Genomic DNA, 25149 nt, shown 5'->3' on the forward strand with positions numbered 1-25149 from the left:
GGATCCTGTTTTCGTCTTTCTGACTGACGGAAGAGGGGGTTATTACCGTGGAAGAAAAAAAAGCGCCTTCAGCGTCGCTTTCAATTACTGTTTTGCACTTGACCGCTGTCAGTAAAATCACAGAGGTGATAAGAAAACCTGTTCTGTCCCCGGTGTTGTTGTATTTACACGTTTACAGCTGAAATGCTCTACATACCACAGAAAGAGAGAGAGAGCGAGAGAGACAGTTGCACTGTCTGAACTGCTAATAATACCCCGCTCCAGCGAGACAGCGAGACCTTGTATTGGTTTCCCTCCTCGGCAAATATAGAGCGCTGGTAAGTTCAATCCTCTTCACACGATGACACATGGACATGATACGGGAAGGAGCACCGACGGCGTGAATACGCAGCGACGGGGAATGGCTGGTTTTCGGCGTGCTTCGTGTAGCCTTTGGGAGCACGACACCCGTTAAAATGTAAATCCCTCTTATGTCTATCCATTCAGGGCAGCCCCGCTCACACTCCCTCCACCAGACGCAAGCAGGCTACAGTCACTCCGCTGGCTAAAAAACTCTCGTCTGCTTGAAGGGAGCGGGGGGAAAACCTGGAGTGGAACACACTCCGTTTCGCTTCAACCAGCCGCCTGTATTTCAGTATTACAGTCACGGTGTTAGCATGCGGCGTGGTCGCTAATGGGTACTTAGCTAAATATTAATTAGTTAATTAATTAAGCGAGTTTTCTTCTTTTTCCTTCGTTAATAATTAAAGAAAGACGCTGGGTAATATTTTAGAATATTTCTAATAATTTTAAGGAAAATTTCGTCTCACCGGTGACGTTTTACTTTGCGATATAAATTTCACGTCGATATCAAAGATATTCATAAAGCTATATTAAAAAAACACAACCATCCTCTTACGTCATAGTTGCGACGTCGTTCGCCGTCATTATCGCGCGACTTTTTTTCTGCTGAAGCCGTCAGTCTGTGGGCGAAGGGCATGAGCGTGCTCACCCTTGTCAAAGCCTCATATCGATCTGCATTTGCGGCATTTAAACGTGACTTTCAGCCTTTCGGCTGACTGACGAAGTGTGGGCTCCGTAAAAACCAGGAGTATCTAGAGGAATGAGAGAAACGAGAGAAGGAGGCGACTCAGCGAAGGAACAAAATATTTGTTGACTTTAATTCCTTGTTCGGACTTATTAATAGTTCTGATTATACTGTGAGTATGGTTTTTAAGACGTCCATGGGTGCTGTCGTCTCTTAGCTCCCTGCTACTTGTGACTACTAACCTTCACAGTGGTGCAATTTCTCAGTGACTAACCTTACACAACCTCCATTTGGCCATTCAAAAAGGACAGCTGGCTTTGCTTATGGGCCCAATTTTGTATATTTTAAGCAATACCTTAAAACGACACCCACATGCTCACAATCTCATTTTCCTTTGCAGAACCCGTAAAGTCATGGATTTGGCAGATCACTGAGCAGGGACGATGACATCGGAGGCTGCGGTCTCCACACGCCCCACCATGAGCAGCACCCCTTCCAAGGGGGACTACCACTGGGTCCGCTCCTTTGTGGCTGGAGGTAGGGTCTGACACATCGGCTTACAAGCAGTGATGTCTCCAGTCACACAGTTTCTTTGCCTTAATTTATTTTTTATGAATGAAGCCAGATTCATTCATCGTTATTACTGATAATAGTGGTGGTGGTTATCACTGTTATCTCACAGCAAGGTCTTGGGTTTGAATCCCATTTGCATGAAGCTTGCATGGGTCTCCACTTCCTCCCACAGTCCAAAAACATGCATGGTTTTAGGTTAAGTGGCAATTCTAATAAGATGACGATCAATGTGAGTGCCTCTGCCTGTTTGTTTTTGCTAGCACCAAAGTACAAAGCGTTGCATGTGACCAACAAAATAAAATGAACTTTGTAGACCAATAAACTAATAAAGCTACATAAATTGTAGGGGGGGGAAAGTTAAACATTCTCATCTGACCTGCTCTTCAGCTAAAATGAGGGTGTGTCTCTGGCAGGTGTATTAGTCAACAAGAAAATACTCTATATTTCTCCTTTAACTAAAAGTTAGATTTTCACTTCACAGTTCAAAATTTACACCTGATATATGAATAATAAGAAAAACATTAACATCACATAGTATAACAGCTTTGTAAAAGTACCAATTAAAGTGCACTCCAGCACTGTTTGATTAAAGAACACGAGCACTTTCCTGCTAAATTAATCATTATTTGCATATTTCATCTCTGTAGCTTTAGTGCAACTCACAAGTAACACCGATGTTGGCTCAGATTGGCCGATCTTGTTTGGACAGGTTACCTGTGTGTCTGACTTGCCACAAAATGTTAAATGTTTGACATTGTTGTGCAAGAAAAGGGCAATTACTTTTGCTTGTTAGTTGTAGATAAATAAAAAGAAAATACCAATCATTCATCTGTTTCTGAATGGCATTTTCTTTGTTTTTAGGTGTAGCAGGATGCTGTGCCAAGACTACCATCGCTCCTCTGGACAGGGTCAAGATTCTTCTTCAAGCCCAGAACCCCCATTATAAACATCTGGGTAAAATAATAATAGTAATAATATTGAGCTAACAAGTGTTTGCTTCCACACGTCTGTATAGGAGTGAAACTTTAGGACTTTCTTCGCAGGAGTAATTTCCACTCTCAGAGCTGTGCCAAAAAAAGAAGGCATCCTTGGCTTGTACAAGGGTAATGGGGCTATGATGGTCAGGATATTTCCTTACGGAGCCATCCAGTTCATGGCCTTTGACAAATATAAAAAGGTACAGTATGCATTTTATTGTGGAGTGCTGCTGTCAAAGGTCAAAGCTATAAAAATGATTAAACCTCATGCTGTGTGCTTTAATGTCCGTGTATTTTGTGCTGTATTGGCATCACAGCATTCGTTTCATCTTTGCATTGTTTTATTGGTTCGTTGATTTTCTACCCAAGCTGATGTTGCCAATATTCCCTTTACAGCTGCTAAGTAAACAGATAGGCATCTCTGGACACATCCACCGCCTCATGGCAGGATCTATGGCAGGTACTGATAATACCTGGTCTGTGACAGTTGGGTGCCATGCACTCCTCTGACGTAGATAATGTGCCTTCCTCTAAGCTAACCATCATTGCTATTTGTTCCTCTTTAATTACTAACTTTTCAGGGATGACTGCAGTGATATGCACTTACCCTCTGGATGTAATCCGAGCCAGGCTGGCCTTCCAGGTGAAGGGAGATCATCGCTACACTGGAATTGCTAATGCTTTCCACACCATCTACCTTAAGGTGATCTGCTAGTGATCAAATAAGCGTCTAATAAACTAAATGCTCTTCACACAAGATTGTAGCCTTTAATTTAAGATCAGCTCAATTTGCCTGCAATACCCGTTTTTACATTTGCTTCTTCTTTTTTTGTGAAGGAGGGAGGCGTCTTGGGCTTCTACAGGGGACTTACTCCAACACTTATTGGAATGGCGCCTTATGCAGGTGATTTTTGGAAATATTTTTGATGCTAGTATGTGAAGGACAACATAAAATGCATTTTTCCCTCCCACATATATAACCAGTGTGGGTTCTGTTGCATTGTATGCTCCTAGGTCTGTCTTTCTTCACCTTCGGGACCCTGAAAAGCCTGGGTTTGAAACATTTCCCAGAGCTGCTTGGACGGCCTTCCTCAGACAACCCCAATGTGCTCATTTTGAAAACCCATGTCAATCTTCTCTGTGGAGGGGTTGCGGGGGCTATTGCTCAGACGGCATCGTAAGTGACTGGTTAATTTGCGATGCCCAGCAGGGCTTTGCTGTTGATTAGACTGATTGACTGATGGTTCATGTGTCACGCTGTATGCTGTCTCACTAGGTACCCTTTGGATGTGGCTAGAAGAAGAATGCAGTTAGGCGCTGTGCTTCCTGACTCAGAGAAATGTGTGTAAGTATCACTGTTGTTCGCTACATTCGCCTCATTTATATGTTACAAATAGTTAAATATTTATTTTCCTAGTATAAAGACATAAAGACAAGATGTTTTAATTTTAAAGTGGAAAGAAAACAAACAAAGAAAAAAAATAGGTGTTTTTTTTTTTTTTTTATGTGGTCTGACATGATTTTACATTCACTGGTCACTTTATTGCTTGCCCTGGGTTTGAGGCCTTCAGAGCTGCCCTAATTATTCATGGCATAGATTCACCAAGTTGCTGGAAACACTCTGCAAAGAATGCCATGTTTAATGATGGCATCACACAGCTACTGCAGATTCATCACCTGCACACTGATGATGCAAACCTCCTCTTCCACTGCATCCCAGTTGGATTGAGATCAAGTGCCTATAGAAGCCGTTTCATTCATGTCATGTTCAAGAAAGCAGTTTGAGCGGATCTGAGCTTTAGAAAACTATCATTCACTGGATAATTTTCCCTTTTTTGGGAGCATTCACTGTAAACCTTAGAGATGGTTGTGTGAGGAAAGTCCCAGTAGATCAGAAAGATTCAGACCAACCCGTCTGGCACCAACAACGATGCCACTTTCAAAATCACTTAAAACATGTTTTTTCTGATGCTCAGATTGAACTTTGGCAGGTTGTCTCGGCCATGTCTGCATACCTAAATGTATTAATTTGCTGCCATCTGATTGGCTTACTAGAGATTTGCGTTAAACAGTTAAACAGCTGAGCTTGACAAAGTGGCCAGTGAGTGTATGCAACACATTCAGAGAGAAATGAAGGGGTAATTGGTTCTTAGGTGTAATGTCATACTGAGGGGAATAATAGAAAAACACCTCACACAACACAGCGCTGATGAAGTTAACCTAAGTCGCTCATCAAGCTGAATAAATATTTGATTCTCGTGTCTTTGCTTTTAAAAGCACATCTGATTATAATAGTCTCAGTTTTTATGCATTCTGTAACAAGAGCTCCATAATAAATAACATTTGTCTCCCATTTACATCTTTCACTTCCTTGGTAGTGTTTGTACATTGACTGCTTAAAAAGGTTGATTTCACATTTGGTTTTGTGTGGTTAACTTAATGATTAAAAAGGAGAAAATTCCTGAGGTTTTGTGCTTGTTTAGTCTAGATATGGTACTATTGATTAAAAAGGGAAAAAAAGGGCCGACATTTTTAGTACTGTAGTAGTAACTGAGTTATAAAGCTACAGCTACATACCATTCATAGCTGTAAAGTTCACAGATGCCAGTATAAACACTTCTCACCCTTCTTGTGTTCTGCTTACAATGTTATGTAAAAAAATTTTTGGATGTTTTCACAAGTACAGTTCATCGGTCACTACCAAAGACAAGTTTTTGTGTGATTACAGCTGATTTATGCAACCTCAAAGGTCACGAATAAAAATGGCAAATTTTTCGTTTCAAAAAACAAACATTATTTAAGGTAGTTTGGAGATTAAATCATTTAAATCTGTTCCCCATAAAGACAACCTCAGTATATATCAATAAAAACGTGGTTTGATGACTGTTAGAATAGTTCAAGGATACCCTGAGCACCTGAAATATGAAGGAAACCGCTCAGTTTGTTTTCAAGGGATAAAGAGTTAAAAAATACTGTTTTTCTTTTCTCTTCTAAAAGGTGTATTTATTTATGTATTCTGTCTTTACCTAAACAGATCACTGATCAAGACACTAAAGTACGTGTATAATACGTTTGGGGTGAAGAAAGGATTGTACCGAGGCCTTTCTCTCAACTACATCCGCTGTGTCCCCTCCCAGGCCGTGGCCTTTACCACCTATGAGTTCATGAAGCAGGTCCTCCACCTGAACTAGTGGCTGTTTTTTGTACCTCCCAGGCTGCACCCAGGCCTTTGTGCTCCTAGACTTAATGCCAGCCGACTTCAACGCTTCCTTCATCTGAAGGTTGCTCACTATGTCTTAAACTCCTGAGTGCAGGAACTGCCTTTTCCTCACCGAAAAAGGGATTTGAATATGAAATGAAAAATCAACTCCATGTCTGTCCTGTTTCATTCCTTCTTACTTTTTGCTTTTGTAATTCAACAACTCATAATTTTAATTTCTTCCTTCATGCTCATAAATGGGTGTAACCTGCCCCACAGTAACCCTAACATTATTTCTTTTTAAAGCTGCATCATTCACAGCGCGCAGTGATCTGAGAAATGCATTTTTATAGTGGTGTTTTCTATGTTCTGACCTGGTGAAGAGATTTTAAGATGCATAAAATGATCCAACTAAGCTCTCTAAAGAAATATATATATATATATATACATATATACATATTAGGGGTGCAACGATACACAAAATTCACGGTTCGGTTCAATATTTTTTTCGATACAAAAAAAGTTCATGCTTTTTTAATTTGTCATTTATTAAAATTATAAATATATATTTTAACTCAAACATACGGTTTTTAAATTTAATGTTGCTGAAACAACAAGGGGATAAAATAATAATTCTATCTGATCGAGAAATCACTCAACTTTGGAAAATCGAGTTTTTTACAGAGAAATGGCTCTTTCCAAAATAAAAGCTATACTATACGCTTCTTCTGGGCTATATTCTCAGCAGCATATTAAACATATCAGGTCCCTATGAGGAGAATCCTGTGCTAACGGCTGTCTAAATGACTCGGGTAAAGTTTGTAGCATGGGTGCTTGTTGTTTTTGTCTGCTTCCACTTGTCTTTGCACTAGGATGATGTCCTTGTCTTTGCACTAGGATGATGTCGTAAATGTGCAGTCATATTCATTTTGTTCCCACTAGTGCTGTCAGCGTTAATCTGAAATGACGTTAACGCCACAACACAGCAAATCTCCATTAACGAGCTACCGCAGATCGCCCTGTGTGTGGGGCTGGACAACGTCAACACCTTAACGAGCTAACTGCGCTAATGCACTAGTTCCCACCCATGTAATTGAGCATTGCGTGGCACATCCGACATACTGTTTTACTTTTGTCCATGACGCGCTTACCTTCAGGGTCATACGTCATATGAAAACCAAGATAGTTCCAAAGGCCAGATCTGAATGAGGGTGGGGGAGGTTCAATTTGCCATGTTGCAACGAGCTTAGCTTCTGTCTTGCTAGCTTGCGCTGCGCTCAGTGGATCTGCGCTTGACAGTGCAGCCTAGGCGGAGTAGTCGAACGCAGATCCACTGAGCGCTCAACACAGACAGCATCGTCAGAAGAAAAGTTGATAAAATAAATTAAAATTTTGTATTGTTCGATACATATGCGTACCGAACCGAAAGCATTGTATCGAACGGTTCAATATCGATACGAGTATCGTTGCACCCCTTATATATAATTTTTTTTTTTTGTACAGAGAATAGGAATGTGTTGACGTCTTTATTATATGTCATATCTTTATTTTATTTCAATGTGGTAAAACGTAGCTTTGGCTGAAATTTGAGAGTAATTGTAAAATAAGTTAAAGTATTTTGCAGATTTAAAGCTTAGTGTTTAATTATAAACTGCACAACTTAAGGAAATTGCATATTTTTTAGAGATGCTGTGACATATGTGGTACATGACTTTTATTTTGAAACAATCCCTTATTTTACTGCCAGAATACTTAATTAGAGCAGTTACTGTGTACATGTTCAAATGCTGAAAGACCCTTGCTCTTCTGTTTAACGTGCTCTTAGATGTCTGAATGATATAGTCTGTGTCTTTGATTAGACTGAATCGTGTCCACCGTCGATCACTGGTGTTCACACAGATCTTTTGAGATGCTGAGATTTTGATATAATGTGGATTCTGGGCTGATATCGTGGAGGGACACGATTGCCAGATGGGACTCAGGAGTAATTTGCACTTAATGACTCTAGCTGTATTTATTGATTTAGCGACCTGTTGCCACTGGGTGGCAGCACTGATATGTTTTGTTTACTGTTGGCAACATTCATATGAAATCAACAACTTCTTGACAGATTAAGGAACTTGGGTTTGCTTTTAACCACAAGAAGTCATTCAGATAGTAATAATCATACATGCTGTGTTTCACTGGAGTTTCACTGTGACTGTTTACATTTATTGTCCAAGAGGAGAGAAAAAAAAGCGAATTAATTACTGAAGAAAAAATTATGTTTGGATCTTTTTCATCACATGCCTTCAAGTCACCAATAATAAGGATCCTTAATTGTTGATCAGGCATCCTAGTTTTATTTAGCCTCTTGCCTTTCTCTGCATTCAATATCTCACTTCTTCAGAGTGATTAGTATGTTTTATTAAACATTTGTCTGCGTGAGTCAGCTGATGCCTCAGCTTTAACATGTGTGCGTGCATGTGTGTAGGTATATATGAATGGGGCGGGGAAGTGCAAAAGGCAGATTCTTAAAACGGTGCTTTCCACCATTATGGGTTTGTGAGTCTTTCAAATGAAGCCGTGTCTACATACTCTTTATCACAGTTTGCTCATGCCCATCACAGAGGGATTTTCCCCTAATATACACCTCTGTCTCATTTGAATATCTCCTAGAGAGGTGCGCTGTTTTACGTCGACAGCTCAGCTGCAAATTTGTACAGAAGATAGCTTTTTTTTTTTTTTCTTCTGATCTGCTGTCCGTTCATAGAGTAATTTATTGCTTAATCCACTGAAGTCCCAGAAGATCCAGTTTAAAGTGTGGACAGGTTCAAACTGGTCTTTAATCATTCTGTTGGAAAGCACACTTGAGGGGTCAGAAAGGACTGTTGTAGCATATTGAAATGTGCTGACATTTTGGGCAGCTTACACGCTCTAAAGACTCGGTGTTAGACACAGACTTGTGACTAAAGGTGTTGGAAAAAAAGTCTAAAGATGTAGGAAAGCAGACTTCTTCCATATCAAAAGTTTCAAATGTAAAAGTGCAGGTGACGAAGTCTGTGTGTGACTTCAATAAACAAATACAGTACACCTACATTGTTGGACTTACTGACATACTAATACCAAGTTGCAGCTACTTTCAGGAAACAGACCTTTCAGCAGTCATTACTCCAGAGTGCACAAATGCTTTCATCATTGTTTTTCATACCGTTCCTCTTATTTCCATATTGGGTTTTTTAAAAACAGCTTTCCCCTCACTCGATGCTCCTACTGCCCACTGCCACTGGTAATGGATTGTTATTGTTCGGGTGTTTATGTGGAGAAGCACTGCCGGGCTAGATGGGGCTGAAAGAATATCTTTTTTTGTTTTAGAAATGAACAATGAAAATGCCTTGTTTTGTTTGTTTGTGAGCTTTATTTTCTGACTTTGTACTTGTTCAGTTTTAGTTGCCATGCTTTTTAAAAGCAGTGTCTGAATGATATAATTACATGCCATCTTCTTAAAACAGTACGAGGTCTGGTATCTTTATTTTTGTCTTTGATTTCACGTTTCTTCTGAAGATGCTGTCCCTTACTACTCCATCCAAGTATGAGGAGCAGGAGTTTCTTTCTCCTTGCTTTTATCATTTACGAGAGGAAAAACACTTTTGAATCCAGTCAGTGACGAAGCAACAACTTCATTCCTTTTCCCACTCTGAGTTTGGCACGTATAGCTCCTTTTTCATGTTGACGTTATATTTTCCCCCCCTTTAAAACCACACAGGGGGACTCGCTGATGCATTTGCATTTATTTTACTAAAACTACCATCCACTGTTGTCCCATGGCACCTAGTGATTTGATTTGTAAATGAGACACAGATGCAAAAGATACACCTAATAGAGACTCATATGTTTTTTGATACAGTTTCACATCAAATTAGTTAAAGTCTGTTAGTGTTTTAATGTAGGTTGTCGTGCTCGTCTCTGTTTTCCTAAAGGAATTCCAAAATCAGGGATGCTGTCCCTTATATACATATTTAAAAAAACTCCTTTGTCTGCAGACAAAGGAAGGTTTAAAAGAAAGAAAGTTTAATTTGATACTTGTTTCTGGAATAAGACACCTTTTCTTGTGTCCACATTTATGTCTGTAGGCCTTAAAACACCTACAATAACAGAGGAAGGACGGCTATATTATATTTTGACCTCATTTCAAGTCAAAGCGTGGCAGTCAGTCACATCACAGGGAGGTCAGTTAGTTCTCGTCATGCACCTCCCCCTGTCACATGATTATACAATATCTTGATGCTTGAGTTGTAGCAACAAGTGCGAAGTTTACATCACCGAAGAAAAGCTTTTAGGCAAGAAGGGGAACCAACGGCTGCTAAACATCTCAGATTCAACCTCTCGTAGGTGATAATAGAAGAGATTTACTGCAGATTTCTTCACCTTCAGACGTTGTTGGGACATTGCTGGAGTTCTTTACGTCCTGTGTGGTCGTCATGCCTTCTTATACAGTTACAATTGCCACAGGGAACCAGTGGTTTGCGGGGACTGATGATTACATCTATATTACACTTGTGGGCACGGAGGGGTGCAGCGAGAGAACGCTCCTGGACAAACCTCTTTACAATGACTTTGAGAGAGGAGCGGTAAGTGATGAAAAACTGCTGCGAAGATGACTGTTTTATTTTTATTTTATATTCATGGATGATGATCACAAACAGCTGATAACTGTATGGTTGATTTTCTAACACTGGAAAATAACTCAAAATGTTAGAAATATTCCAGTGTTAGAAAATCAGCACTGCTCAGTGTTAGTCATTGTTAATCTTCAAAACTAACTGGGTTGCTTTTAAACATATAACACTGTCAAAAGTGTTCATTTAACACCCAACAGTGTTGTATTTAACACTCAGAGTGGACCCATATAGACACTCTCTAGTGTTAATTTAACACTGGAGATTTTGCTGTGTGCAGTGACGGAAACGGAGCCACTTTTATAACCCGATGAGATGATCAGTAGGTTATTAAAGTAGCACCTTTCAAAATTAGAATTACTTTCAGTACAAAACAAAAGGCCCCACAGGACTGAGGTCACCTTCTGCCAACACCTCTGTGCCAAACAGCCATTTTAAGAGCTCAGAGGCCCTGTGCGCTTTGATTAATCTGACCTGTTTTGGCAGCAGTAGGGGGGCATTATGCACTATCAGGGGGGTGGTTTTAATGTTACAGTTGATTGTGGTAAATCTATGGGTATAAATTAAACAATGGGAAATTACAGAAAGTGAATTTTATATTATAAATGTTAAATTTACTCATTTCTAATTTCTTAGATTGCTTAGATTTAATTTTCAGTTCAAATAATATATTAAAAAGGTTTTTCTATTTTGTTTACAGATTATAGATTCAACCCACTTACAAACATGCATATGCTTCTATTTTGTTTTTTACTTAAAAATGTCCCATATTACATGCTTAGAAATTTCTTTTCCCCCCATTTAATAATAAACTGGCAGTTTTCAGCATTCACTTTTGACGGTAGATGTTGACCACGTTTCAGGTGGACTCCTATGAGGTGAGAGTTGGGGAGAACCTGGGTGATATCGTCTTGGTGAAGATTGAGAAGAAGAAGTACTGGGTGCAAGACGACTGGTACTGCAGGTACATCACTGTCAAGACCCCATCTGGAGACTACTTGGAGTTCCCCTGCTTTTGTTGGCTGGTGAATGACAAGGAAGTGGTGCTCCGAGATGGACGAGGTAGTCATCTCTTGTTTTGTTTGTTTGCCACACAAATCACATGTTTTGTCTTGTTCATCTGTCAACCTGCAGTGGAAAAACGAGTTCCACACTTTTTCTTTCTCTTGTAGCACATCTGCCTCAGGATGATAAGACCAGTCTGGTCAAGCAGCACAGACAGAAAGAGCTGGACGGGAGGAGAAAAACCTACAGGCAAGTTTGCGCTGCATCTCCAGCTTGTTATTGTGAGGTACAGGCAGGCTGATGAGGATGTTTTCTAACAACACTGCTGCATTTTACAGATGGAGAGAGTGGCAGCCAGGCTTTCCTATGAGTATAGATGCTAACAGACACAAGGATTTGCCCCGGGACATCCAGTTTGACAGTGAGAAAGGAGTGGACTTCATACTGAACTACAGCAAGGCGTAAGTGACCCCACTTACAACTGCCTGCAAAGGTGAACGAGTCCCTCAGTATACAGCACAGAGGGAGTCAGTGGAGTTTTAACCCCTGTTTAATGCAAAGCATTCAGAATCAAACGATGGGCTGATGCCTGATGATATGCTCTTTATTTTCTGTACTCAGGGCTAACCAGGAAAAAAACCCAAAACATAAACAGTGGTGTCATTGTCTGTTTATCACCGGAGACATTTGCATTGCGCTTGTAGGCAGACGTGTGAGCTTGCGAGTAGATGCAAACACAAAACAGATCCAAAACACAACTGTTTGCGTCACGAGCAGGGTGAACAAAAATACTCATGCTAATATTATAATCGAATGGCTAAACCAGTTATCCATTTTGAGCTCCAGTTGTTTCTTCAGAAATGCTGCAGCTTTGTGGACAGAAGTAACGTCAAAAAGTGAGCATTGCTGCATCATCAGACGTCGTTTTCTTTTCCTGAAATTATTTTAACAGCAGTGTTTCTTTGATTCTTTGCTCCAAAATACATCCAATTTCAGATTCTTTGGTTTTCTTGAATGTTGTGCATAACGGTGATTGTGATTACGATGATGATTTTCCAGAATAGAGAACCTGTTTGTGAACCAGTTCATGCACATGTTCCAGTCCTCCTGGAGTGACTTCTCTGACTTTGAGAAAATCTTTGTGAGAATCAAAAACACCATTTCAGGTCAGCTTCATCTACACTACATTATACAAACATACTTATATCACATTAAATATTTTAGATATTTCCTCTGAGATTCTGACATGATATAATATTCAGAGTATGTGATGCAACACTGGAAAGAGGATTTCATGTTTGGATACCAGTTTCTGAATGGTTGCAACCCTGTACTGATCCGGAAGTGCAAGAAGCTCCCTGACAAGTTTCCCGTCACTCATGAGATGGTTGCTGTCAGCCTGGAGAGGGAGCTCACCCTGGAGGAGGAAATAGAGGTACACATGGCTATGTTTGTTTCTCTGAATGTAGTGGATTTATCAGTGTGAAAAATTTGTCAGGTTTATGTTGACAGCAGCTACAGCTCTCTTTAAATCTCCCGCTAATGCAGTGGTTCCCAAACTTTTTTTTTGCCAGCCCCCCCTTTATTTTACAAGAAATAATAAAATAAACCACTACCCCCTTTTGAATAACAGAAAAACGAACCGTCTTTATTGTGTTATTATTTTATGTCTATTTTTTTTGACTGTGTAAGAATATTCAACGCTGATGTCAATACATTTTTCAAAAAATGTCTCTCTGTGCAAAATGGGTTTAAAAACATAAACAACTATGTTTTAGTTTTGTGAAAAAGTGAAAAGTGAGTGTCGTTACATTACCATTCAGTTTGAGGGCTACAACAGAAAATTATATGTTTATTCATGTGGTATCGGATGGGATTGTTTTAACAAACGAAGGACATTTTTCCTGATAATTATTTTTATCCTCCTGTAACTTTACTGTATAAAGAGCTAAAACCTCCAAAGTTTCAGGAATAGTTAGTCGTTATAAGAAGCGTTCGTGAACTAAAAATCAAGAATGTGGGATACTGTTTGTCCCTGATTTGGAGAGCCCAACGTGTGTTCCTGACGCAGGGGAAACTAATTCTGTCGGGGATACCTACCTTGGCACGACAGCTGCTGTTCTAGTCTTGGGTTTGGAAGCATATCTGGCGATGCTTCAGCCTCTGGTTTGCGTTTGTGTGGGAGCCCCATCAAAAAACCTGTCCATTATGCTAGCAGTGTCCAAGGAGGCGCGCCCCACACTTTGGGAACTAATGCATAATATAAACTGGTGTTCTCCAAAAGCTGATTCTGTTCATCTGGACGTTTTTAGTGGGAGAAACATTTCGTCACTCATCCAAGTGACTTCTTTAGTCTCAGCTGACTGCAGGTTTGCCCAATCTTATAACCAAAAAATAAACTGGTGTTCTCACTCCAGGCAGGTAACATCTACATAGTAGACTACGAGGTGCTAGACGGCATCACTCCAAACTCCACAGACCCCTGCACACTGCAGTACCTGGCAGCTCCGATCTGTTTGCTATACAAGAATGCTCAGAACAAGATCATGCCCATAGCCATACAGGTAAAAAGATGCTCAACAGCAGCAGTTGTGTGTTACGTTGTTTTTAACAGGCGACCATTTCTTCATGCAGCTGAAATTTCAGTTTGACTGAAACTCTTGCTTTTTCATTCCACGCTGGTCTTTTTCAGCTTGGCCAGGTTCCAGGTGAAGACAACCCCATCTTCCTGCCAACTGACGGTCAGTACGACTGGCTGCTGGCTAAGATCTGGGTCCGCTCCAGTGACTTCCACCACCACCAGACAATCACACACCTGCTCCGGACACATCTGATGACAGAGGTGTTTGGTATTGCCATGTTCAGGCAGCTTCCTGCTGTTCACCCTGCATTTAAGGTAAAACTCCAGCTTATTATTAAATGTTATGACTTATTGATTCCTTGGTTTACTGGTTGTCCATCCTTCTCCCAGCTACTCATCCCACACATTCGTTTTACCATCGCAATCAATACCAAGGCTCGAGAGCAGCTCATCTGTGAGTGCGGCATCTTCGACAAGGCGAGTTTGTGGATAATCATTCCTTTAACCTTAATGAATAATGAATTCATTCATTTCTTCACAAATTAAATTTTAACCATTAGAGGAAAAAAATACTCATAACCTTCTCTCAGACACATCATTACGTACAGCTGCTTAACATATTATTGATATTTATTTAGACTCATTCTCTCTGATTGATCTTTCTGAGTTAACTTCAATAATTACCTTCTCCAAACCATCGGCGTGTCTATTAGATCCAATTCATACAAGAATGCTCAAAGAAGCCCTACCATCATTTAATGCTTCAATCTCAAATATGATCAATTGATCTTTATTAATGGGCTGTGTACTACAGCCCTTTAAGGTTGTAGTAATTAAGCCATTACTTACAAAGCTGTGATTTGTCACTTGATCCAGCTGTCTTGGATAATTATGGGCCAGCAGCTAACTGGGCTATTACAACTAACTAATCGTCTGCAGAGTAATTTTTGTGCTCATCACAGCACAGAAATGGCTTTAGTGAAGATTAAAGCCGATCTTTTTATGGTCTCTGACAGTGGACTCCTCTCTGTGCTTGTACAGCTAGACTTCAGTGCAGCGTTTGATACTGCTGACCATAATATTGTATTCCCTTATGCAGTATCATTCAAAGGCATAGCATGCATAGCACACAACTCTATTCGTGAAGCCAGATAACACACTAATTAGGTAAACTGGAGGAATGTCTTTCTCACGGCGATATTCACCGGTGTATTAATGGAATGGACCCAAATGCAGAACACAGGAGGAGACAGTACTGAGGAGGGAAAATAAACAGACGACCTGACAAAGACAGAATGACAATAGACAGACTAAATACACACAGGAGGTGATCAGGGGAAGTGGAAATACATGAGGATACACCTGACACAGATGAACATCGTGACACCACAGGGGAAGTAAAACAAAATACATGGAACATGGACACAAGACTTTCAAAATAAACAGTAAACATGACAAGACATAGACCTGACAACTAACACAGAAGACAAGAACAGACTCACAGAAGGGGGCATAGAAACCTAAACTAGAATAAAACTCAGCTAAATCCTAACTAATAATGACAACACAAGAACTAAGCATATATTCAATACAATATAAGAATATAAATCACACAGGTGACTCAAAATGCTGGGTCACAGCCCCAGCCCCTGACAGTCTTAAAGATTTAAAGACCTGGATGACCTCTAAATTACTGCCTCTATATTCAGATAAAACAGGGGTCATTGTAATTGGCCCTAATACCCTTTACTTAATCTGGATGACATTATTTTGGCCTCCAGTGAGGAATCTTGGTGTCATTTCTGTCCACCAGTGCACATATTATACAAATATTTAGGACTGCTTTCTTGTGCACAACATCTCTAAAATAAAAAAACATCCTGTTTTGGAGTGATGCTGAAAAAGTAGTTCATGCATTTATTACTTCCAGCCTGCACTATTGTAACTGATTCCTATCATGATGTCCTAAAAACTCCCAGAAAAGCCAACAAAGGCTAGAAAGAGATAGCATATTTCCCACATATTGGCTTCTCTTCATTGGCTCCCTGGTAAATCCAGAACTCAATTTAATGTCCTTGCCTTCACATAAAAGGTCTTGAATAATCAGGCGTCATCTTATCTCAGAGATCTCGTAGTACTGTATAGACCACTTTGCTCTCAGACTGCTGGTCTATTTGTGGTTCCTATGGTATTTAAAGGCTTTCAAGCCCCTCTGAAAGCAAACCCAGTCTCTCAACAAACAAACTTAACTGGATCTTCCTTTATTCGCAAAACACTGAGGCTTAGCTTAGCAAACAAAAATCTAACTAACATAGTGAAATAATGAAGTAGGGAATTTAGCAAAAGTGCATTCCTATTGAAGACTGAAAGTTAAATTTGCTTCAGTTTAAATAAGGATGATGTTCTGCATCCTCATAAAGGCGAATGCAACAGGCGGAGGCGGTCACGTCCAGATGGTTCAGAGGGCTGTGAAGACTTTGACCTTCAGGTCTCTGTGCTTCCCTGATTTGATCAAGTCCCGTGGTGTGGACAGTAAGGAGGAACTGCCCACCTACTTCTACAGGGATGATGGCTACAAGGTGTGGGAGGCTACCAAGAGGTGAGGAATGACTTTTTAAAGTTTTAGCACAGAGCACTGAGAAAGGAGTGAGGGCAGTTGTAAGAAAGAACAAACAGCGAGAGGTGTAGGAAGATTTCTACCCTTGTGTGTGTGTGTGCTTCAAATAAGAGAAGTTACAGCATTTTTTCCCTCTGTACGTGACATGACATCCGTTTTCTTCCCCACAGGTTTGTGTCTGATGTTGTGAATATTTATTACACAAGCGATGAGAGAGTGCAGGGAGATGAAGAAATCCAGGCCTTTGTTAAAGATGTGTGCAGCTTCGGTATGCAGGACCTGGATTACTGCGGTAGGTAGAGGAGTTGTTTTGCGTGAGGTTTCTTTTGCTAATGCAGCATCGAGCAAAATACACCACCCAACCATCCATTCAGACTTTTTCTCAAGGAGAAAAGATGCTTGCTCTCCTACTCTGGTGTTTTCTGGAAGACGGGTATGACAGGAAACAGACAGCATTATAAATTCAAATCTGCTCTCTTATGGATGAATAGTTTAAGGGTGAAGGAGGGAAGCCACAGCAGTCTGATTGTGTCACTCCCTGAGTCCTGATGTTGTAATGCTTCTGCATTTCACCACGCTTGTCTATTCTGAGTGCAATGTGCAGAGATAGACTTGCAAAAGAAAAAAGCGGTGGAAAAAAAAAGAAAGAAAAAAGCTTGGAGCTCATTTTGTCGATTCTATGTTCCCACTTTCGTGCATAGAGTTTCCCAAGTCCGTGAAGACACGCGAGGAACTGATAGAGTACCTGACCGTTATTATCTTCACTGCCTCAGCCCAGCATGCAGCTGTCAACTTCGGACAGGTAAATGGAGGCGTGTCTAGAAGTGGAAATTCATTGATTTTTAAGTCAAAAAGTACCTACTTAAAGTAAAAAATGTCAGAAATATTAGAAAAAAACACTTGCTACTGCAGAAGTTTCATTAATACAGAAAAACGTTTTTGTACACTGTTCCTACTGAAGCATCAGTGTGTGCATTTAAAACCCGCAGCAAAGTTTTCCTGCTGCAGCCGATTGAGGTGAAACTAGTGGTGACTACGTTTCCTACAGCAGTGGTTGTTACTCTTTTTGGTAAAAAATAACGCCCAATAAACACAACAACATTAACAAGCACACACATTTCGAGCACACACATTCTGTAGACATAGATATAGACATGAAAACTTGATGATTTTTTTTTTGAAGTTTTGTTTTTTATTTCTCTTGTTGTTTCAGTTATATTTGCATGTTCGAAATAATTCTATCTATCAATAATATTTAAGCTTAAGCTATCCTAAGAGAGTGGCAGCCAAGAGAACTAAAGGTCACATAAGGTCGGCAGTTCGATCCCTGGCTTCTGCTAATCATTTGGCATGATACTGCATCCACTGTGTGTGTGTGTGTGTGTGTGTGTGTGTGTGTGTGTGTGTGTGTGTGTGTGTGTGTGTGTGTGTGTGTGTGTGTGTGTGTGTGTGTGTGATAGATACAGTAAAGCTATGAATCTGTGAGTGAATGTGGCTTTTGTCAGGGGACATGTGGCAGTAACTTCACCCTGAGAGAATTATGTTTTACATGGTAATTGAACCTATAACTCCCTTTATTCTCTGGTCATCCATGTGTTTTCAGTATTTTATATATGTATATTTATATTTGTATGGGGTCTGCCTACAAAAAGTCTGTTTAATATAAAATCTTAAACCTTTTATGCAGCTATTAATTCCACATGTAATATGCGGTGCAGTATTTTCTTATGAAATCTAAAAGTAAAATTAGAAAGCAGAAGAAGATGAAAGATTTTGCTCGGTATTAAATCTGGTTCTTTATATTCTTCAAAGCTGGCCCTGCTTTATACAGGCCTTTATTATTAAAGTACATAAAACAATATAATCAGAAAATAAGTACTAAGAATATATATTTATTCTTTAATATTTATTCTTTAACATCAGACTTGTACTGTTGTACAGCACTTGGGTAAATGCACACACTGTATCTTTGTGTACATTGTGTAGTATGACTGGTGTTCCTGGATCCCCAATGCTCCATCTACCATGCGGCAACCCCCACCCAACAAGAAAGGTCTGGCCAATGTGAATTTGATCGTTGAGAGCCTTCCTGATCGCGGGCGCTCCAGCTGGCACCTGGGGGCCGTCTGGGCCCTCAGCCAATACCAAGAGAATGAAGTAGGAAAAGCACACAGACAACCGTTCGAACACTTTCAAATCTCAGCACAGACACACCTCCAAAACAATCAAAAGTTTGATACATTTGGTACATTTCTCATTTCCCAAGATGCTCTCCTCTGCTTCAGAATGTACTTCTTTTTTCCTTCCTTTTTCCTTGTGGCCTTCCTCCAGGCTAAAAAACCTATCACGTCTCACTCTTTCTGCAGTTGTACCTGGGAATGTATCCTGATGAGCACTTCACAGAGAAACCGGTGAAGGATGCCATGGCAAAGTTCAGGAAGGAGCTGGCAGAGATAACCAGCTCCATCAAGAAGAGGAATGAGGGAAAGAAGCTACCATACTACAACATGTCTCCTGACAAAATCCCAAACAGTGTTGCAGTTTGAGAATTCAAACAAGACTAATTTAGTGGAGAGGCTCATACTTATACATACAGATTGAAGATTGATGATGTTACCGAGCTGTCCAGATATGCTCTATGTTACCTATGATTGGGATATTTCTGTGGAAGCGGTTTCTTTTTAATCTTGTGCATCTTGAAAAATCGGAATATTTTGAAGGTTTTTATTGTAATAATTCAAGAAGATAAACTTTCATATAATCTACATTCATTATACGTAAAGTGAACATTAAAAAAACGCTTTAATTATGCTGGTTATGGTCAAAAATCCAGGGTCCCAAATTATTTGAATATTTCCTGAAATGAATCAAAATTGCTGAGGTGTTTTTGACAGCAGCTTTTAGCTTGTGTTCCTTTTTGAGTCCGGTGTTTCTCATCTAACTGTGACTATATACCCCACACATTCTCTCTGTAGTCCAGGTCAGGTGAGCTGGTTGGCCAATCAAACACAATAATAATAATAATATGGTCAGAAAAAACATCTGGTAATTATTTTGGCACTGTGGGCAGATGCTAAGCTTCATGCCGGAAAATGAAATCAGTATCTCCATAAAGCCTCTCAGCAAAAGGAAACGTGAAGCTCTAAAATATCCTGGTAGATGCCTGTGTTGACTTTGGACTTGATGAATCTCAGTGGACCAACCACCAGTAACAACCAGCACCTCGCATCATCACAGATTCCAGAAAGTTCACACTAGAATTCAAACACCTGTGCCTCTCCAGTCTCGTACTTTGATAGAAAATGTACTTCATCTGAAATAAGCAGCAGTTCACTTCCTTCTCTCCTTAGCTCATGTAAGATGCTTCTGACAGGAATGACCTGATGTTACGGATGTGGGTCCTTTCCTAAGGATGTCTCTCCTGCAGTCCTTGTGAAGTTCTCCCAAATTCTTGAATCGACTTCTCCTGATAATCCTCTCAAGGCTGCTGCTTGTGCACCTTTTCCCTGTCCAGTCAACTTCCTGCTGTTATGCTTTGATACAGCGTCTGTGAGCAGCCAGCCTTTTCAGCAGTGTGGCTCTCCTTTAGGAGGGTGTTGGCAATCTTCATCTGGACAACTGACCAATCAGCAGTAGAACTACACCGCCGAAGATATGTTGTTTAATCATTATGTTTGAATAGTAATTTATGCAAGCAATATTCTAATTTGTGAGAATTAGTGTGTGATTAATATAGAATATGTGAAAGTTTACCTTTTTCAATCACAAAAAAAAAGTTTTTGAGAGTTATTTTTTTAAAGATCCACGGGTACATATTGTGTTGCCTTCATTCACTCAAACGATGGTGTCTTTCCTCATCTTGCCCTTGCATAACAATTACTTAAGAGGTTGAGAGAAGGTGACAAACCGTGTTTTCTGCTATATGCTGAATGTGAAGTTTGTATTTCTGTCATAGAAAAGTTTTAGGGCAAGATCATTGAGCGGCGAGCTGAACGTTTCTGTCGCTGGCATTACAGCTTCTGGCTAAAGAGCTGATTTCAAAATGATTTGCAGCTTATTTGGGTGAAAATAAATTAAAGTGCTACAGCGCAACGCCCTTTGAAATGTTTTTAATTATCCATTAAGACTGTATTTGTCCCTGCTTGTTTTTTTTTTAAAAGTCACAAAGTTTTAAAAGTCACTTAATTTTTTATTTGGTTGTTCTTTTAATTACTACATATTTTGTTCAAACGTGGGAAATTAACTGAAAGCACATCAACATTTTTCATAAAAACAAAAAAGTACATTTTACCAAATTCTTTACAGTTACTATTTCAAAGCAAATTCACAGACAGACTTGCGGAATGGTATAAGACAGGGGAACAGTCATATATGTTCAAGTCCAGTCAGTAGTAAACAAATGTAGCTTTTATGCAAGTTACACTAGTCCCAGACATGATCAAATTTTAGTCACCAGGTAATCAACAGACAGCCTAAAATAGTGAGGCTGAGAAGAGTCTCAGTTGATGTTCTGCTCCGTGGGATTATGGACGTAAAGGGTGAGTGACGCAAAGACGGTAAAGAGGATAAGATGTTCAGAGAGGAAACAATCCAAAGCCATCACACTAGAACAAAACTCCTCTCATATTTCATTGAAGGAGCCAGCTCCTATGGGTAGAAAGTAAAAAGACACCACAATCAATTTAAAAACTAAAAAAGGACTGAAGCTTTGAGCAACTCTATTATCTGAATGACTACATGCAAAACAAGGGCTGAAAATAATTTTCTTCTATTAGTGTCTGGGAAGAAAAATTAAGTGTAAGTTGCATAAAATTCACTAATGAAAGGGTCTTTTTTGTGTGTAAATGAACAAAAATATGCTGTTTTCAGTTAAAAATAAATACAACAATATAAAGAAAGTAATTTTCTATCCAGAGGACATCCTGGACTTTAAACACCGGTACATAATTGCAGAACAGAACATCAACAAAAGGGTAATTGCACTTTTTAAAAAATTAAATCTGTCTAATTGCACTGAGCCTCCCGGGTACTGAAGAATCTGAGATGTTTCTCATTACTAGGTCTTAATCCAACTTGACACACAACAAGTCCCTCGGCTCATTTATGTATTAAAATTATATTAAACTCCAGATCTCAAGTCTCCGTGGGGCATATACATAAATACAGTATGCAAATAACACAAAACAAAAAAACCCCAAAGCGCTTTATTGCTGCTGCTGAGCAGTAATTGTCAGGTACGTTGTTGGACCATCATTGTTCACAGACAGTATACTGGTATCAAATACAGTTTTTGAAAAATGTGTGTGTTGCTGGAATGGCTGTAAGGCTCAACATGAGCCTGGGCATTGCTGTGCTCTCACATAGACAAAACGCACTTACAATGACTGTGAGCCCCCCCCAGAAAAAACACCCACTTCGACCTGAGAAATCAACCGCTGCCCATCTCAGGCTGCACCTTCACTTTAACACCAGCAGATGGCGGTACAGTCAGCTCCTCAAAAAGCAATGATGCACATCGACTCTGTCACAGCCATAAATAAGCAGCTGTATTGCATTGATTTTATTAAAAGAAACTGAGTTTTTCTGAACGTAATGAGCAGCAGTGAAATCTTACACTGACTTCAAAGTCATTCTTAATGCTTAACTGTGGAGTAAACGTGGCAAAAAAAGGTGTTTTTTAAGCCAGAAATCAGTTGGCTGTCTTGTGATCGAATACTAAAGTAGACCAACATGTAAGAGAGCGAAAACAAATAAAATACACTTACACCGAGTACTCATCTGAAATGCTCACTAAGAATCCTTTCACACTTCCACCTTAATCTTGCTTAATTAAGTGAAAAGATTAAGTGTGGCTGGATTGTAACCATGCAAAAAAACAGGGTAGGAGCTAAAGCATGTTTCTTTTTTGTAGTTAAAACCTTTGGTTAAAGTTCAGTGGACAAACTGAAAGTAGGCAGCTGTGGATTCCTCGAGGCTTGTCCCATGGCTAAGCAAGCGAGTTAACATGTTAAAAACTGTAAATACCTATTAAAAACAAACAAACAAAGAAAACAAAACACAAGCGCGACGTTGTTTATGCCCGAAGGGCCTCATTATGATCGAGACAAAGCGCAATTTCCCAGTAAAAAAAAGATTTTTTTTTTCATTTTATAAATTTTTTGAAATCATTTTTAAAAAGATTACATTCTCAAAGCCTTCAGAAAGTTCACCATGGGGTACAGAAGTCAAGTGGCTAGATTTTCCATCATCTGAATCAAAGTTATGCAACTGACATCGTTCAAATGACTCATTTTTTTTAACCCCAAATCCTTTTAGTCATCCACAGAAGGATTAATCTTTAAGCATATGTTGCACTTGAAGAAAAGTTTGTTTGCTCTCCCCCATTTACAACGTACAAGATACAAGAAAAAAAAAAAGAGGGGGCAATGAGAAGAAGGGGTGGGATGTGCTTTGGGGACTAAAAAATAAAAAGTGCTTTGATGCATCTTCGGATCCAGGTCTCGCTGGATCCAGACCGCGTGGAGCTGACAGACCGCAGAGATGGCAGTATCTGGAATGTTCCAGAGATCTTGATGCATGGCGCTACATACTGATCCATGGCAGGTTAGCCCGACACTCACAGGAGGTAAAAAAAAGAACAGATTGATCAAAACCCACAAACAAACCACACATCGGGGACCTGTAGACCTCCAGAGCCTTTTGCAAGTCCATTCTTTTCAGTCCAGCTCTCCCAGAGGTGTACATTAAAGAGTCTGTGTGTGTGTGTGTGTGTGTGTGTGTATACAGAGTGGTTTGCACCAGGCCTCTTCCAACATTTACAGAAGTCAGTGTAAAGAGTCTGTTCCTGGGAAAGGAAAAGATGCAGGTGGAGGGAGGAATACAGTGTGATAGGAGGAATGTAGGCAGAGGGAAGCTCATGGCCTCTCTGTCTTTGTGGATGGAGTTTAGGGAGTATAAGGTGATAGTGGAGGACGTGGGTCATTCTGGCTTCAGGGAAAAGGGTACGGTTGTTCCTCAGTGACCGATCACGACTGTTCCTCTCCTCTGCGGGCCTGTTTGGGTGTGGAGTATGTGCACGACAACCAATGGCACAGACTCTGTTGTCAGACATGAAGCACCTCCATACTGTAGTCCTCTGTTTCCGTGTACTGGGAGGAGTTTGTGTCTGACAGATTGGGGGCCAGAGCCTCTTTGTTCTCCAGACTCGGCTCCATTAGGGGGGGCTTCTCCAGTGGATACTTTTTATATGTCTCTGGACGGTTCTGCACATATATGACCCGGTTATACGCCTTGAGTCTCCTCCATAGATGGATGTAGACTTTGCACTGGACGTACATGAAAACCAGTCCACCTGTAAATCCGATGGCCACCACCACAAGCTTGGTCCAGAAAGGCCATTCCAGGATTCCTGAGGAACAGAGAACAGACAAAAAATAAATAAATACATAAATATCAACAAGTGGACAAGTCAAACACAGAGAAGACTGTTTATAAGCTGCTGCAAATTCATCACATTTCAGTGAATTGTTCAACAGATCATCCTTTAACTAGAATATGCATTAGCAGTGAGGATATCCGCTGCAGGAAACTGTGTCTCCCATTCCTCTATACTGCAAATAGACACTATTATTACAAATTGCCCAGTGTGCTCTACTTTTTCAAACAAGATCTTAACAATTTACTGATAGAGATTTGCCTTTTTTTAAAAGTCAAATTTGTACAGGATTAAAGTCAAAGTCCTGAGCATGGAGAGACGCATGAGATAGCGAGCATCCTGTCATATTTCTATGGTAATGCAATGTGGGTGGGGCCAGTCAATGGGATAAAAGTCAATTATTAAGTTATCTTTTCAGATATGCTATATTGTTTGCATTGTGGCAGCTGACACTAACATTTAGTTTATTGTGTGCATTAATTTACACACTGCTCAAAAATGTGAAGGAAATTAAGGAAGCAGAAACCACTGTGATTTCACCTATTCTGGCATAAATGAAACTAACAGGTGCAATGGAGAGGCAACAACAAACAAGTCAACCCCCCAAAAAAGGGGAAGCATGAGTAGCCACAATAGTTGTTGCTCCTCAGAAAAAGGTGCAGGTACCAGGTGTGCTCCTGGGTTGAAGCCCTTATACGGCCCTCTCCAGCTCTCCGTGTGCAATGGCTCATCTCCTCCACACTGTTGAGACTTCAGATATTTAAGTAACTAAATGATCTGAAATTCTTATCTGGTTCTACAACCTATACACATCTCTCAGCTGACTGCTTTTTAGAAACTCTCTTATATTATTATATCCATATTACCCATCCATACTGCAGTGCAGACTTTTCACAATTTACAGACATGGTGTTCAAAATTGAATTGCCCAATTAGACGAACAGAAACAAAGAAACAGGGGGATAAATGGTGGCACCCTGCTGCAACATTTCTACTTCATGATAGGCTGGGAGCCTTTGGTACAAAAAATGAACAAACAAATGACTCTTTTAAAAGTGGAAACACTGCCAAAAAAGG

At 40.0% G+C, this 25149-nt stretch overlaps 4 protein-coding genes across 12 annotated transcripts in view; 2 read left to right on the forward strand and 2 right to left on the reverse strand.

Moving 5' to 3' along the window:
• tet1 (tet methylcytosine dioxygenase 1) overlaps positions 1-505 on the reverse strand; it is a 40638-nt gene extending 40133 nt beyond the window's left edge. The window contains exon 1 of one of the 2 annotated variants that reach the window (XM_086259495.1): positions 279-505. The gene's annotated coding sequence lies outside the window, so the exon portion shown is untranslated. Of the gene's footprint in view, positions 1-196 lie in introns of both variants that reach the window. The other variant, XM_086259494.1, reaches the window with a different exon arrangement.
• A 921-nt stretch (positions 506-1426) lies between these two features.
• Positions 1427-6656, forward strand: slc25a16 (solute carrier family 25 member 16). The gene is made up of 9 exons (XM_086259496.1): positions 1427-1564; positions 2462-2554; positions 2644-2777; positions 2974-3037; positions 3159-3280; positions 3415-3481; positions 3592-3754; positions 3854-3922; positions 5612-6656. Exons 1-9 carry the CDS (start codon positions 1471-1473, stop codon positions 5766-5768), a joined length of 963 nt encoding a protein of 320 aa, XP_086115622.1. The 5' UTR covers positions 1427-1470; the 3' UTR covers positions 5769-6656.
• A 3422-nt stretch (positions 6657-10078) lies between these two features.
• alox5a (arachidonate 5-lipoxygenase a) lies at positions 10079-20795 on the forward strand. Its single transcript, XM_086259497.1, has 14 exons — positions 10079-10386; positions 11298-11496; positions 11607-11688; positions 11778-11900; positions 12499-12605; positions 12702-12874; positions 13857-14003; positions 14132-14335; positions 14411-14497; positions 16441-16619; positions 16808-16929; positions 17339-17439; positions 18624-18794; positions 19004-20795. Exons 1-14 carry the CDS (start codon positions 10237-10239, stop codon positions 19181-19183), a joined length of 2025 nt encoding a protein of 674 aa, XP_086115623.1. The 5' UTR covers positions 10079-10236; the 3' UTR covers positions 19184-20795.
• Positions 20796-20822: 27 nt separating this feature from the next.
• marchf8 (membrane-associated ring finger (C3HC4) 8) overlaps positions 20823-25149 on the reverse strand; it is a 99268-nt gene continuing 94941 nt past the window's right edge. For all 8 annotated transcript variants that reach the window (XM_086259506.1, XM_086259505.1, XM_086259503.1 and 5 more), the window contains one exon: positions 20823-24045. In XM_086259506.1, the coding sequence (XP_086115632.1) occupies positions 23741-24045 (305 nt within the window). In that variant the 3' untranslated portion in view covers positions 20823-23740. The remainder of the gene's footprint in view (positions 24046-25149) is intronic.

The sequence above is a fragment of the Aulonocara sp. 'chitande type north' Nkhata Bay genome, linkage group LG13 (assembly GCF_057382095.1).
Source record: "Aulonocara sp. 'chitande type north' Nkhata Bay isolate Kocher_YH1m ecotype deep benthic linkage group LG13, A_spYH_male_GT1.1, whole genome shotgun sequence".
NCBI classification, from domain to species: Eukaryota; Metazoa; Chordata; class Actinopteri; order Cichliformes; family Cichlidae; genus Aulonocara; species Aulonocara sp. 'chitande type north' Nkhata Bay.